Genomic DNA, 15,915 nt, shown 5'->3' on the forward strand with positions numbered 1-15,915 from the left:
GTGTATTGGGTATCTGTGATTGACAGTGAGATGAACTTGAGGTAATGTAGTCCCACTGCGTGGTACGGAGCAAAGTGATGCCAGTTTCTCCACAAAACCTGTGGAAGTTGCAGGTTTTTCTCCTCCACCTTCATATGATCAAGACCGAAGGGGACCGTGTCTGAGTGTTGAAATGACGCTAGCATGAAAGCTAAGAGAAGGATAACGTACAAACAATCCCGAGTGAAACATTCATTTTAAATCTCATGACCAGTACAGAGTTCGATGGATTCTATGTCAACTGCATTCAACCAATGTTGCCTTGCTACCAGGTCCACTGAAAAGTTGCACAAGCCAGTAAATTTTGACAACCGAAGGCAAATAAACCGACAAGCCATGCTAAAGCTAACACGCTAACGACCGACTGGTCCAGAATCAAACATGGGCGGGGCTTTTGCCACCCGCAGAAAGCGTAGAGAAAGTGTAAGGGGCCATACAATTGGCTAAAAGCGAACCCGCCTGCTTTGCCGACGAGTTTGATTGACAGATTCACTAGCCAATGGTGAGATTAGTCGACCCGCTCCGTCAGATGAGTCTCAATATTCACCGTAGAAAAATCTCTCACACACACGGAGAGATTCACAAACGAGAACGGGATTTTGAATGCACAGTCTGCAATTCGAATGATCTGTGAGTTCACATCACATGTGTAACTAAAAATCACGTTTGTGAAGCACTTAGTCTGCATTTCTGATACATTTATTGTGAATTTCTAAAATGTTTTTGTGAAAAACAGTGTGCACATTTGTGAGAAACACTTATTGTGCATTTGTAAAACATTTAGTGTGCATTTGTGAAACACAATGTGTGTTTGTGAAACACAGGGTGTGTATTTCCGAATTTATTTTTCACGTTTGCATAAAATGACATTTGTGAATCGGAGCGTGTGTATTTGTAAAACCGGTTGTGTGTATTTCTGATTATTGAGACTGAAATAACTCCATACTCATCATACCCACCACACAAACACACACCTCTGTGCAAAAGGCACAGAAAGTCCACTTTTGGGTTGCAGCTGCTGAACAAAACACTGCATTCCTGTCTGTATGGCAGTCAGGAACTTGACCTAAAAAGAAGAGTGAGAGGGCTTGACCTGGATAACCCAGAGCGCCATCACAAACCCCAGTCTCCTATATTTGGTGCCCTCTTACAGAGTTCAAACCTGCAACTGTGTCGAATGGCCTTTTCTTTCAGATGCCGCTGTGCACCGAACCCATGACCACCGAGCTTTGGGCCGAGGACTGTTCGAGTCAGTTTGATCCCTTCAGGTGAGGTTCTTCTGGATCTAACCATCCATTTTTTTCTTATTTCAAAATTAGGTTGAATTCAAATTTGACAGAAAGGCCAAACCAAATGTGTGTAGTGTTTTGGTAACCTATCCCATAAATGAAAGAAATAAATAGGTTCCGGATGACAATGTTTTAATTTTGTTTAAAAAATAGACATTTAATATACATATTGAAGCAAATCGTTTTGGAATTTTTATTTCAAAACTGTGGCTTCTGTTCTTAATTTAGTGCCAATTGCACCAATGGGTAAAAATGTGAACTTAGAGAAATGCTGTTTTCCAACTGGAAAACACAATCAGTTTTTCAGTTGGAATGACTGGAAAACTGACTGTACGACTCAGAAAACTCAGGAAACAAAAAAAATCTTTATAGTTACAGAATATTTTTCTGAATCTAAACAAAGGTCAACGTATTTGTAGTGCTCCATCTCTTGGGAAACACCAGAATGATTAAAACATAAGGATAGTTAATCCCAGTTTAATAGTTTAATGGGCAGCATATGGTCGTAGTTTGGCCGTCTCTGGTCTCAGCTCAACAGAGAGGCATTTTGAATGCCTTGGTGGTATAAAAACAAGCTGACCTCAGAGAGATGTTGCTTTTTCCACTCATAAGAGTTTGACCCGCCCATTTCAGCTACAGCGTGACGTTTTCAATCAAATTCAACCTAAAGATTGTTTGGTGTCATTCCCATCTTTTTCAAAGTCAAGGAGTTCAAACAGAGGAACTTTGGGACAAAGACTGAAGAGCGGAAGGACTGAAAGGAGGTTCTGGATCAATCTTTAAAAAAGAATTCTGGAAGTTCATCGTTTTGTCTGGGGAGGGGCCCAGTTGGATGTAAAGAGCTGCAGCTTCCCTTTGTGGTCACCCATAGAATGAACTCAATTTTTACCCAAAAAAATAAAAAAAAACTTTCTTCTACTTACGTTTTTTTTTTGGAGGGGGGGGGGGGGGGGGGTATTTTTATCATCCTCCCACATTAACATTTTTCAGCAAACATCTATGAAACATTCCTCAATCACACGGTTTTGGCCTCAGCTGATGAAGTCTACGATTAAGAGGAGTTTCTGCGCGTGTCCAGCAAGGGTCATTCAAACACAGCTGTGGTTGTGACGAAGCACAAAGAACATCCAGCTGAGCCGGTTTGGATCCGTTTTTAGTCCAGCTGGAGCAGCAGATCTAAAAGAAACGTCTGAGGGTTTAGAAGCTTCAAATGCTGAAGGTCTGTTGTTTTTAAAGCTCAGAGGAGCGGCAGACATCAAGTTCATCACTCAGTTGACCAAGTCTGAGGTCAGTTACAGAGTTTAGATATAGTTTATATATAGTTACTGTTACTTAGGGTTTTAGCTTCTCTCCCTTTAGTTTATGAAAGCTAGAAAAAGCTTAATTCTTTCATAAAAACTAACAAAATCTATTTTTTTTCTCTGAAAATTAATTAGCTCCAAAGGGAGAATTGATTTACAAATTGATTAAAGACCCATTCCAATGAAAATTATGATTGTAACATGTTCTTGTGGCATTTTTCTCGTGATGGAGGACATATATAAAGAAAATGAAGATTATAATTGCATTTCTGAGTATTCCGAATCAGGAGCAGACAAAATAATGCCTTTGGAAAAAGCTTGTAGCAGCAACGTAGGAGCCACAGTCAGCAGGCCCGAGTTCCCTGCTCTGCTCCATTCTGATGCATCCACTTGTAGACAAATAGATCCATGAACGTCTTCATTTTCCTCGTCTGAGCTGACATCTGACTCAAAACTGGATAGCTGCTCCAATATTGTTCACCCTTTTTGTTGCACCAGACATGTTAGGTTGGAGATGTGAGGGGCTGTAAGCTAGAGGGAGAAAGGGTAAACATTCCCGCCCACAACTAAGAGGCAAATTTCCACTACACTACTGCTGCTCTGCAGAAACTATGTCCTAAAGAGCGACGCAGGTTTTTTGATTTTGGCTAAAAACAGCACAATGAAAATTAAAAGACCACTGGGGAGGCGTTTAAGATAGATCAAAAGATGATCAAAGTGAATACGTTAACATGGATTTGATTAAAACAATTTTTTTAAACACAGCTCTAATAAAGAAAAGCATATGCAGGAAATTCAATGCATGCATTTTTGGACATTATGAATGAAACCCCTCATCAGCTGTTTCACCAGAAAATGCTGTTTTTCCCCGGATCCGTTTCCATGGCGACAGCAGATACACGGCAGCGGCTGTGCTTTGAAGCAGCTTTATTCTGAACGTGGGACAACAGACAGGAGCAGGGGTGACCCCCTCCCATCCTATTCAGTAGGTCAGCAACAGGACGAGGAGGAATAAATAAAATCCATAAGAACTCGTCTGGAAAAGTTAAAAACAGAAGAACGTAGAACAAAGCAAAACGAACAAACAGGTTTAAAGTCTCTTAGAAAACACTTCAGTCTGTGAGTGAGCACACACACATCCCCTCTGTACACCGAAAGATTATTTACACATTTTTGTTTTTCCCGTCTCTTAAGAGTGGGAGGGGGCGGGGTCTTCCCATGTGCCATGCCCCGCCCCATCAGCAGCTGCTATTCTTGAACTCTCCATTTTCAGTGATTGATAGCTTGGTGGGGTTGCTGGGCGACAGGCCGTTTCGGATGTTGGGCGTGCTGTAACGCTCCTTCACCTGCGTCAGCGCTGCCATCAGCTGCGAGTTCGCCACGTCCAGGGAGCCTATCCGCTTCTCCTGATTGGACAAAGACGAGAGAGGGCGGGGCACAGGTTAGACTGACAGGTGTAAAGCAAAAATCAACAACAGCATAAGGAAAACTCAAACTGTCGAGTTAAAACCACACCGCCACAGTCTGGAAGGGAGCCTTTAACTAAGGGGGAAACTGAACCTTTTCCACAGGAAAATCTCTAAATGTGATGAGGAGAAGCTGTTGTGACCTTTAAGGTTTTCTCTCTTAACACCTAAAAGACCCACTGACAACAGTGTTTTTGTTGTTTTTAACATGTTATTGTAGCCTTTTTGTCATGATGGATGACATGTATAAAAAAATAAAGGTTTCTGACTATAAATCAGGAGCAGCTGAAAAAATGCTTCTTCTTTTTGACAGATAATACGCTGGGCCACAAGCTCCACTCTGCTCTTCAACAAGGAGGGAAAGGCGGGGCAGGGTCACTCCAGGCCAACGGTCCCGCCCACAACTCAGATTTCTAAAGAACTCCTGCTGCTCTGCAGAAACTATGTCCAAGAAAATGGTTTCATTTGCACCAAGATCTGTGGCTGCTTTCACTCGCTTCCATTTCAGGTGAAAAGGAAAGTTAGGAATAAGGCCAAATGAAGCGCATGAGCATTTGCCCTGTTGCACAGGAAACAATGTCCAGATTGAGTTTAATCTCTGCAGCTGTGTAGTCCCACTGCTTTCCCTGAACAGAGACCGTGCGGTTGCAGGTGGAGCATCTGCCTCTGTGGACTCACTGTTGTTGGTACGATCAGTCCAAACAGCTGCGGTTAGAAGGCTGGGGAAGCAGACGCTAAATAAACATGGAGTGTCATTTTCCGCTCTGCAAAGAGTAAACAGTCCAGCTCTGCTTTTCATGCTGAATCAAGGGAGTTGATGTTCATGGTCTTCTGTTCTGTTGGAGTGACTGTCACGACTCCATCGTTGGTGTTTTTGTGTTTGTCATTTTGCTTAAATTTTCTGGTCAGCACCATGAGGGCGGAGTCTGTTTGAAGACATGGAACAGAGTGTGACATCATCGGTGTCAATAAAATGATTTTGGTTTTTAAAAGAGTGACGCGATCGGGCATTAGCAGCTGTTCACACAGTTTCTCTATGTGCATGTCTACAAATATTTAAAAAAAGAGGATATAATAGTTATAACAAAGTAAAAACAGTACTTAATGTAGTTTTAAGTAGTTTATTATTATTATTTTTTTTTTAGATTTATGTAGTTTATTAGTTTTAATATTTTTATTTAGATTTATGTAGTTTATTAGTTTTACTAGTTTAACAGAGTTTAAAGTAGTTCACAAGTTTGTGATGTCCCTCTCTGGTCAATCAGTGATCTGGAGTCTGATGCTATCCAGATCTGTACTTTTGGAATCCACAGGCTCCAAGGGTGGAAAAAAAAAAAAAAAGTACTGTACTGCACAGAACAACACCGAGTGGGTATAATATAAATCTTGGTGGAGCAATAGGGCTCGTGGGTAAGTGGATTTACATCATTCAAAGCTTTTTAGAACAGAGCCAACAATCACTTGATGAGAACGACTTTATGACTTTTAGCATGTAGGAACTGGATGCCCCTGAAAAAGCTCGTCCAGGACACGGAATAATATCAATCTGACCCTTTGGACAGTTCCGGGCCAACAGAGGAGACCCCAGAATGAAAACCTGGATGCTGATGAGCAACACATGTGCAGGTTCAGGTTCAGTTCTCTCCAAAACGGTCAGACAGACGAGCTTTAACAGACGGTGTGCTAATGTGTTCCTAAGATACTAAATGATAGAAACTGGATTCAAGGACAAAAACAAGAGAAGCATCCTGGCCAATTGATAAGGATTACTACTCCGGTATTACTGAGTCTGAATTAGTGATCAAAGATTACAGATTACTGATCCAGGATCATTTGTCAGGGATTACTGATCTAGGATTAATTGATACATTTGACAGCATTTCCTGTTCTGGTTTTGAAGAACCTGTAATAAAAAAATTGCGAAATTGAAAGTCCAAAAAAGTCTAATCAGTCAAACTTTAATTCAACTAAATAAAGGCTTGGTGAACATCTAAAGGAGGACGGGTTCAGATCGATTCTGCAGATTGAAACAGTTGTTCAAAAACACAACCTCTTAACATTTTACTAAAACAGTTTTTATGTGAACTCCCTTGAATGAGCTCTAAAATAAAAAACAACTGCAGACTGGATCATGAGAAACAACGAGGCGGTTTTGACCCGACAGCAGTGCAAAACAAAACAAGTTCAAATGAAAGGGGGCAAAACAAAGAGCAGCCCAGCAAGCTTAAACTTGCAAAACTAAAAGATGTGAGGATTTTGAATTCACAGCTTTATTTGGAAAAGGGTGATCAGGAAGCTCCAGTGATCAGAGGCAGGGGGGGTTAGGATGTGGGGGTGGGGGTCTGCAGCCAAACCAATGTTAAAGTCACTGAGACGCGCAGCCGCAGCTGGAGCCAGCAGACCTGCAGAAACGCAGACGGGCTTGACGGTGAGGAAGGACAACAGTCACATGACTGCAATAACAGCTCATTCAGATCATGGGGGAGAACTGTGACAACACTTGGGTGATGAAGTGAACTATTTTACCAAAAGTATTCGCACACCCATCCAAATGATCAGATTCAGGTGTCCTAATCACCTGGCCACAGGTGTATAAAGTCAAGCACTCAGGCATCCAGACTGTTTTTCCAAACATTTGTGAAAGAATGTTCCGCTCTCAGTGAATTCCAGTCTAGAACTGTCAAAGGATGTCTCCTGTGCAACAAGTGCAGTTGGGAAATGTCTTCGCTCCTAAATACTCCACAGTCAACTGTCAGCTCTATCATAACAAAATGAAAGAGTTAGGGAACTACAGCAACTCAGGTCGGCCACGTAAACTGACAGAGAGGTTTCAGCGAATGCTAAAGTAGTACACAGTGGTGGCCTACTTTCTGCAGTCAGCTGCTACAGAGCTCCAAACTTCATGTGACCTTCAGATGAGCTCAAGTACAGAACACAGAGAGCTTCATGGAATGGGTTTCTATGGCCGAGCCGCTGCATCCAAGCCACACATCACCAAGTGTAATGCAATGGGTCTGATGCAGTGGTGTAAAACACACCGCCATTGGACTTTAGAGCAGTGAAGACGCGTTCTCTGGAGAGATGAATGACATCTGGAAATCTGATGGATGCGTCTGGGTTTGGAGGTTGCCAGGACAACGGTACATGTGGGACTGGATTGTACTGAGTGTGAAATTTGGTGGAGGAGGAATTATGGTGTGGGCTTGTTTTTAGGACTTGAGCTTGGCCCCTTAGTTCCAGTGAGAGGAACTCTGAATGTTTCAAGATACCAAATCATTTTAGACAATTCCATGCTCCCAACCTTGTGGGAACAGTTTGGAGCAGCTGTTTCCTCTTCCAACATGATTGTGGACCAGAACACAAAGCAAGGTCCATAAAGACACATAGGACAGAGTCTGGTGTGGATAAACTTGACTGGCCTGGATAGAGTCCTGACCTGAACCCCATAGAAAACCTTTGGGATGAATACAGCAGAGACTGAGAGTCAGGCCTTCTACACCAACATCAGTGTGTGACCTCACCAATGTGCTTTTAGAAGAATGGTCAAAAACTGCAAAAACACTCTTCAACATTCTGAACAGCCTTCCCAGAAGAGTTGAAGCTGTAAAAGCTGCAAAGGTTGGCCGACATCCTATTAAACTCTATGGGTTAGGAATGGGATGGCACTTCAGTTCACATGTGAGGCAAGGCAGGTGAGCGAATACTTTTGGTAATATAATTCAAGGGCATTCACCAAAGAGAGAGAGAGAGAGAGGCTTTCTCCATGACTCCAATGTCAGAGCCACTGGCAAAGATCTAAACATTCTGGTCATCTACATTTCTGCTGAAAGCTTCTAGCCTTTGACCAATAACCTGACAGAAAACCAAAACAATCCAAACTGTGGTCAAATGGCACAAGAACAACAGGTAAACAACAGCAGACAACAGCTGAACTACAGCAGGACATCAGACACAAACAACTAGATGAATCAGACACAACAGGTAAACAACACCTGAGTGACAGAACTTCAAACAAATACAAAACTTAGATAATGTGCAAATACAACTATACAACAAATAAACAACAGCAGAAACAGAACTTAACAGAACACCAAAACAAGTAAATAATAGTACAACACTTAAAAAAGCCAAACAACAGAACATCAGAAGAACAATCATCAAACAGCAAAAAAGCTGAACTTTTTTTTGTTGAAAAAAATAAACTTCATCTGAACAGAATCTCAAAAATATATTTACAACAGTCAAGCTACACTACAACAACAAGAAGAGACACCTAAACAGCCTAACAACAAACAACAGCTATAAAACTCCCAAACACCACCAAAACAACAGGCAAACTACAACCAAACCACATCTGAACCAAAACCCCAGAAGGGGAAATCTTTGTCAAACAATGCTGATAGAACATCTAGATCATTTCCCTTCAGTCATCGCTTCCAGCTGAATCCCAGATGAACTCTGAATGAAAGTTATCCTAACAGATGCTGGAGACTCATAGGTGGGAAGAGCTGACATTACACTATGCTACATTAAGATAAGGTTCACAGGTTCCAGCTGTTTGAAAGTCATTTCAGCGTGAACTTGATCAGGATTTCAACTTGGCCCACTACCAAGCCCCTAAACAATGTCTGAACAAATGAGTTTCTCTGTAGGAATGCCTCTCAAAACTGAATCAAAGACAAGCTGCCTGCTCTACAAAACCCCTGTAGATTCTCCTCAATGGCAGGAACCTGGGTCTGAAAGTCCAGCAGAAGGCTCACTCTCACACATTACTGAATAAATGGTCTTTTTGGCCAGCTGGACAGGCGTGATGCGTGCTTTTGTGTTTTAAATAATAAATAAACAGCGGGGAGGGGAGGGGGTTTCCAGGTACTTGCCTGATTGGTTCATTTCACATCCGTTACTGACCTGAAATCAGTGAAGACACGTGAGAAAAGGAGCAGAGGGGGATCCTGTTGTGGATTTAAGCTCAAATCCCAGAACTGAACTCTCACTCTCCAGGTTCTGACCCCTTTAGGTGTAACAAGCTGCAGATGGGGATGATGATGGTGTTGCAGGTGTGTCTGCATACCTGAGCATCAATGATTTTCTGCTTGGCCTCAATCACCGCTTGCATCTCTGCGTGGTCCCTTTTTAGCTCCTCCTCCACTGCCATCAGCCTGCAGACATGCATTGATTGATTCAGTTTGATGGGATTTGAGTTCATCCCTGAGAGCAGTGCCTCCTGTTGATCCCTGAAAAGCTTAGCTTCTATTCAGATTTGAATGTTTGTGCGCAGCCTCCATTAAATCTGGTCTTTATTGGCTGACTTTGACAAGTGGCTAAACTTCTGAACAATTAAAAATCTTATGTTTTTAAATCATAACAGGAGTGAAGCTGCAGGCGCTGCACTGCTCCACCAGAGAGCAGCACAGAGTCACTGAGCCAGGAGTGAACAGACTGTCAGAGTAATTTAAGTAACAAGGTTAAGCGATCAACAAAACCAGTTTTTTCTCAAAGACATGAGAGAGCAGAGGACAGGACTGCTCAGAGATCAGGACCAGCGGGAGACAGAACTACAAAATGGATTCAAACAACATCAAGTGAATCAACTTGAACTGGAGTCATCTGATCGTCTGAACATCTCATCAGTTACTTCACAGCAGCACTGTGTGGTTCTGCTAGGATCCATGGTTTAATTGTAAAAATAATCCACAGCCACTTGAGCAAAGCATATGACTTACGAAAAGATTTTAACAAGTCTTCAAAACTTTGTTTACCTTTTGAGTTGTATGATTGGTTAATCAGTAAGTGTGGTCTAAGTTTGACACATGGTTACAAACCCAAAAGGATAAACATTGCTCACCCGTCACATTGTCTTTGTTTTCAGCAGATGTAAAGAACAAAGTACAGCTGCTACTTAGTAAAGTAACCATTGGAACACAATTTTTGAGAAACAGCAGCTGAGAAAAGAGTGATTCTGCAGGATGGAGGTTAATCATTGAGAAGACACCGGGTGGTCCGTACAAGAGGACGGTGCTAACTTCTCTTCAAAATCAGAGGATCTAGTAGTTTTTAACATATCACAAAGAATGAAGCTGTAGAATTTCACTATACCAATGGAAATTGATAGGAACCTGGAAGACTCCGCCCACCTTACTAAAATAATTGGACAAAACTGCAGAAATAATTTGAACATCACCATTACTATTGTTAAGGTTATCAAGGTGAAAAACCTTTTTATAGATATAGATCTCTGTAATTCTTAACTTGCATTTTTATGTCCACAGTTTTAATACAGATTCAAAAAATGATTTTACTATCTCAAAATACATCATAAAGAACATCACTCAAAGCTGTGAGACAGAATTTTAATAAGACACTGGAGTGGGCGGAGTCTGACACAAAAAAGGTCTGGACCAGTTGGAAGTTCCTGCATTGGCTAGTCTCTCTGTACCTGCAGATGATGCTCTTCATCTGGCTGTCCTTCTCCTCTTGCTGCCTCCTCAGGCGTTCCTCACTGTCCTCCAGGCGGCTCTTGTAGTCCAGCATGAGCTTCTTCATCTGTTGCTCCTGAGCCAGAAGCCGCCGCTCGTATTCCTCCAGGCGGCGCCCGGACGCCCGCAGACACTCTTTCAGCCGCGATATCTCCAGCTCGTACTGCAGGACAGCAATTGTACGAACCAGAGATTTTACCAAAGCTTTAAATAAGTACATTTCAATGAACGGAAGAAAGAGCTTTGTTTAGATAAATTCACTTCCTAACATCAGTAGTCAGGCAGAAAAGAACAGAGGAAGAGTCTGACCGTTATGCAAAGATTTTTCAGTTTCAACATTTTTTCTAAAATGTTAAAAAAAGAAATGAAATTTAATTGGCATGTTTCCACCATTTACAAACATGCCTGATAAAACAAATCAGAGAAAAAGTTCTGGATTCCTCAAATATGAATTAAAACCCTTTAAACTCTTTTTCTATACGGAGGACTCTGAGGTTTTTTGGGAATTATCCCCTCAGTGTGACGTGTTTAGGCGAACCCACCCAGGTGAGTCTTCTGCTTACCTTTTCCGTCTTCTTGCCCTCCTCCCGGATTGGCCCCCCTCTGCCCCCCTCCTCCTCGTACTGGCCGTTGTTTAGGACCCAGGCCGCCGTCCTCTCCACTGGAGACATTACGGCAGCCTCCACCGGTGATGTCACCTGCAGGCGGTCAAATGGTCATTAACACACCTGGGAGAGAGAGCAGACCTGGCACGGTGATGTAGTACCTGTGATGGTGCCTTGGCGGTACTTATTGTGGGCGGGACCACATTCTCTACAGAACTCTGTTGAAGGTTGCTGGGTCCAGCAGTTGGTGTGGGTTCAGTGTTGGCACTGCTGCTGCTGCAAAGGGAGGAGCCAACAGGAAGAGAGTGTGGCGTCCTGGCCCCGCCCCCAACTCTGCTTTGCTGCTCAACCTTTACAATGTGGGCGGTGCCTGTTGTTGTGCTCTGGCGGGGTATGGCAACTGCTGTGGCGGCACTTTGTGCAAGGTTGGGCCGTACAAGTCGGCGTGGTGAGAAGTACTCCTCGCTCTGTGTGCTGCGCCGGCTGCCGCCCTCGTCCAGGCTGCTGTTGGACGCCGCGCAGGCTTTCCCCGCCTCCTGACTACCAAAGTCATCAGAGTTGCTGTGGCTGTTGTGGGAGCTCTCAGTGCTCAGGTTCTCTGAGCTAGAGTCCCGCCTCAAGGAGTGGGCGGAGCGTGTGGACAAGCTATTGGCAGGGTTAATCAGGTGGTACACAGGATTCTGGAAGGACAGTGGCTGCAGGCTGCGCTGCTGGGTGAGGGGGGGCTGCAGCCGACGGACCTGTGGGGCGCTCTGCGGCTGAAGGTCTTTGTGTGGGGCTTTGGACTGGGGAAGCGCCGGCGTGACGGGGTTAGAGCTGGGGAAGGCTGCTGGGGTTGGAGCAGCACTGATGGAGGCCCGGGAGCCCGACCTGCTGAGACAAGGGCCCTCATGGTGCGGCAGGGGCTGTGGGGCATCCTGCAGGCTCCGGACTTCCTGCAGGTCCACCAAAGAGACACTCCTGCCACTGGGCAGCAGGCTGTCCCGCTGCTGCCCCTGGCCACCGTTTGGAATGGGGAGGGGGCGCTGGGGAGGACCCTCCATCATTTCGACCGCAGACTGCAGGCTGTGAACGCTGTGGCTGTAAAAAGTGAAACACTTCTGGATGAGTGTCGTCATGACGATTGACATGCGTATACAGTGTGGGCTTGAGAGTGTAGGTACCTGTCAGCCGCACCCTCAAACATTCGCTGTATCCCCGACGACATGCTGCCAGTGATGTTATGGGCGGAGCTATGGTGCTGGAAGCGTTGCAGCTGCTGAGGGAGGGGTGTCGGTGCTGCGAGACTCTGAGTGATTTCTCCCAGAATCCTTGGTAATGGGCCCAATTTGGCAACAGTGGCCTGCAGGAACGAATTTTCACCCTGGTTTTCGCACGTGTGCACGTGTTTGTGTTGAGGAAGGGGTGGCGGGAAGCACCAGGATGCAATGGTGGAGGAAAAGCAACATGGTGGAGGGAGACAGAAAGTGAACAGAAGGGGAAGAGGAGGAAAAAACATGAGGAAAACTGAACAGAACCAAAAAATAGAACTTCATGCTTCCACTAAAACAGAACCACAAACAGCAGAAGCATGCTGGGGGAGGGGGGAGGTGAGGCACAACTGCTGGGGGGGCATCATGCTGCAGGAATGAGATAAATGAATTCAAGTGAACTTAGCTGACTTTATGAGTGCAGGGAGTCATTTATGACTACAAAGGGTTCTGGGGGGAGTGGGGGTATTTAGAATTTCATCTGAAAGGGGGACTGAAACGGTCTGTCCTGCTGTGAATAAAGGGCTGCACATGCATAATGGTCATGCAGAACCGCAGTCAAACAAAAAGGTTCACCTGTCCAAACCAATACGATCTAATTCCCTTCAGTAAATATTCAACCTATAAATGAGTAAATTCTCAAAAAAAAAAATCATTTAGATTTAACTGCTTTGGAAAATACAATTTATACCCGTTTATTATCACAGTTAGTTACCATCATAGGCAATTAGCATGACTACTGGTTACCATCACTGCCATACTAATACTGTCAGTTACAATCACTGCACACACACTGCAGAGCTTTTGTGTACCTTGTCAAGTTGAGAAACAACATCCCACAGCAAAGTGTGCAGCACTGACAGCTCCCTTCCCAGGTCAATGTAGCCCTCAAAGCCTGGCGTGTTGGAGAGCGTCTCTGGGTTTGATATCTCTGACAGGAAACGCATCATTCCTGCCCATTCGTGCTCCAGGAAGTCATTCATGAAGGCCATGTACTCCTCCTTGTTTCCAAATCTGCAGAGGAGTCCAGCTTCAGAAGTGTCTCCAGAAAAATAGCAACTAGTAAAAAATAAAAAAATAAAAATCTGACATACTTTGTGAAGTTGGCGAGGTTCTGAATGACTTTGGCGATGAGCGTGAGGTTGCGGGATGTGCGGTCGTCAGGGTACTCCTGCATCAGACTGAAGAGTGAAGGAGACATGATGGCGGGGCAGAGGAAGCGCAGGAAAAGCGAGGCGCTGATCAGACGCTTGCTGATGTCCTGCACGTGTCCGCGGGCAACACACTGCTGCTTCCAGGACGCAAAGACTTCCTTCAGCTCGCGTGGAAACACGCTGCAAAGCAATTCAGAACAACGTCACAAAACAAATGACATACACTGTTGAGAGGAGCCATTAGGTACCGTTTTCTTGGTATTTGGTATGACCCAACTATTGGTTTAAACTCATGATGTCACAGTCTCAGAGCAGTTAGTTTACCACAAGGCCACTAAAATGGTTTGGACTTCTAAAATCCCCTTATCTTATTAAATCTTATTAAACCCAACACAGTTTAAACTATAGACTCTGAACAGTAGAGGCCCATATTTGTCCATTAGATAGCCGTAGTCGTACCAGTAGGAGTTGATGATCTTGCAGAAAGCCAGTTCACAGCACATTTTCAGGTTGCTCCGGTGCTCGGTCAGATCGCTGCCTGAGCAACGGCTGGGATCCACCTCGCAATCCTCGTCAGACTCATACAGAGCTTTGATGAACTCACCTGTAGGCGGACACAAACACGTGAAAAACAAACCAAGAGGCAGAGGATCCAAAGATACTTTAGCAGCTCAGTGAGATTAACAGCCACAGAGTAAATGAAGACTCATGACTCGTGTGTGTGTCACATATGTGTGTCACGGATATGTGGGGGCTCACCGAGTGCATCATGGAGATACTTTTGTCCCACCAGCTTTAGGTATTCCTCGATGGCCTTGGTGGCCAGCGTGTTCTCCCTGAATATCAGGACATCATGGTCGGCACATCGATCCACCTCTGACATCACCAGGTCTGTAAGGAAGTCCTGGAAAGGATAATGATGAACATGAGCAGGTATTCCTGCAGATCTCCTCAGTCTGAAGAGGGACGGTCTCCTGGGCTGGGCTCTCACCTTGGCTCTTCCTGTGCTCTGCAGTATGTGCACCAGCGCGCAGGCCATCTCCTCTTTGTTTTTGACGCTGATGACGGGCTCCAGCACGGTGCACAGCATGCTGTAGTTGTTGGTGATGAACTCTGCAAACTCCTTGTACTGCTCCATTGGCAGGATGGAGATGGTCTGGAAGCGGGACTTGATGCGGATGGATGGCCCTCCTCCTTTGACCTTGCTGACGGTGGGGGTGCTCACCGGGTACCACTTCTCCACAAACTGCCGACCCGTCATGCTCGACACCGGGATGTTAACCAGACCAACATAGTTGTTCTTGTCCTTCTTCTTCTTCTTGTCTACGTCGCGGTAGATGTGCACAGTGATGCTGTGCACAGAGGGCAGGCTGGAAAAGTCAAAGTACTCCCCCCAGAAAAGGCTGTCATGGCGAGTTTTGCTGGTGGTCCTGGCGTACAAGATATCATCCAGACAAAGCTCGCAGAAGTACTTCTTTTTAGGCGGTAAGTCTTTGGCTTCAATGATCCAGAGTCGAAGCAGGTTCTCCGCTCGCCGACGGTTGTCCTGGAAACAGACATATTTACCACTAATGCAGTAGATACGAAAAAAGAGCGCTCACAACAGTGTTTTAAAAACAACCTTGGGTTAAGCTAAAGACCATAGAGTTAAAACAGCGATAAACTCCTTCTCTTTGTCTAATTAGAATTTGTGAGGTCATGAGGATCCAAAATGGCAACAAGTCAGTCTTTAAAATGTAAATCTTTGGTTATGCATTAGATCTTCCTTAAATCCTTTGATGAAATCCTGTCAGATATATGAAAGGAATACAATAAACTCAGCATAAGTCAGTGAAGAGGCAAAAGTCAAAAGACAAGGGAAGTTTTGAGAAGGTGTGTTAAACTGACGACTGTCAACATCCCTGCCCTTAAGTGATTGTCTTTAAATCAGAATATAGTATATTACCAAAAGTATTCACTCTTGCGGGTTGCAAAGGTCGCACCCTGGTGAACTAAGGGGCCAAGCTCAAGCCACATGTACTGTTGTCCTGGCAACCTCCAAACCCAGACTCGCCCATCGGATGGTCAGATGGAAAAGTGTCATTCATCACTCCAGAGAAGACGTGTCCACTGCTCTAGAGTCCAATGGCGGTGTGTTTTACACCACTGCATCAGACGCTTTGCATTACACTTGGTGATGTGTGGCTTGGATGCAGCTGCTCGGCCATAGAAACCCATTCCATGAAGCTCTCTGTGTTCTGTACTTGAGCTCATCTGAAGGTCACATGAAGTTTGGAGCTCTGTAGCAGCTGACTGGACAGAAAGTCGGCCACCACTTTGCACTATACGCTTCACT

General features: G+C 44.5%; 1 protein-coding gene across 7 annotated transcripts in view; it reads right to left on the reverse strand.

Moving 5' to 3' along the window:
* Positions 1-3,539: 3,539 nt before the first annotated feature.
* rasal2 (RAS protein activator like 2) overlaps positions 3,540-15,915 on the reverse strand; it is a 52,371-nt gene continuing 39,995 nt past the window's right edge. For 5 of the 7 annotated variants that reach the window (XM_023965211.1, XM_023965208.1, XM_023965212.1 and 2 more), the window contains 11 exons: positions 14,572-15,126; positions 14,340-14,484; positions 14,040-14,184; positions 13,521-13,760; positions 13,239-13,440; positions 12,340-12,539; positions 11,338-12,256; positions 11,135-11,269; positions 10,532-10,734; positions 9,167-9,254; positions 3,540-4,035 (listed from right to left, as the gene is read on the reverse strand). In XM_023965211.1, the coding sequence (XP_023820979.1) occupies positions 3,868-4,035; positions 9,167-9,254; positions 10,532-10,734; positions 11,135-11,269; positions 11,338-12,256; positions 12,340-12,539; positions 13,239-13,440; positions 13,521-13,760; positions 14,040-14,184; positions 14,340-14,484; positions 14,572-15,126 (3,000 nt within the window). In that variant the 3' untranslated portion in view covers positions 3,540-3,867. Of the gene's footprint in view, positions 4,036-8,972; positions 9,004-9,166; positions 9,255-10,531; positions 10,735-11,134; positions 11,270-11,337; positions 12,257-12,339; positions 12,540-13,238; positions 13,441-13,520; positions 13,761-14,039; positions 14,185-14,339; positions 14,485-14,571; positions 15,127-15,915 lie in introns of all 7 variants that reach the window. The other 2 variants (XM_023965209.1, XM_023965210.1) reach the window with 2 other exon arrangements.

Source organism: Oryzias latipes, chromosome 17 (assembly GCF_002234675.1).
Source record: "Oryzias latipes chromosome 17, ASM223467v1".
Taxonomy (NCBI): domain Eukaryota; kingdom Metazoa; phylum Chordata; class Actinopteri; order Beloniformes; family Adrianichthyidae; genus Oryzias; species Oryzias latipes.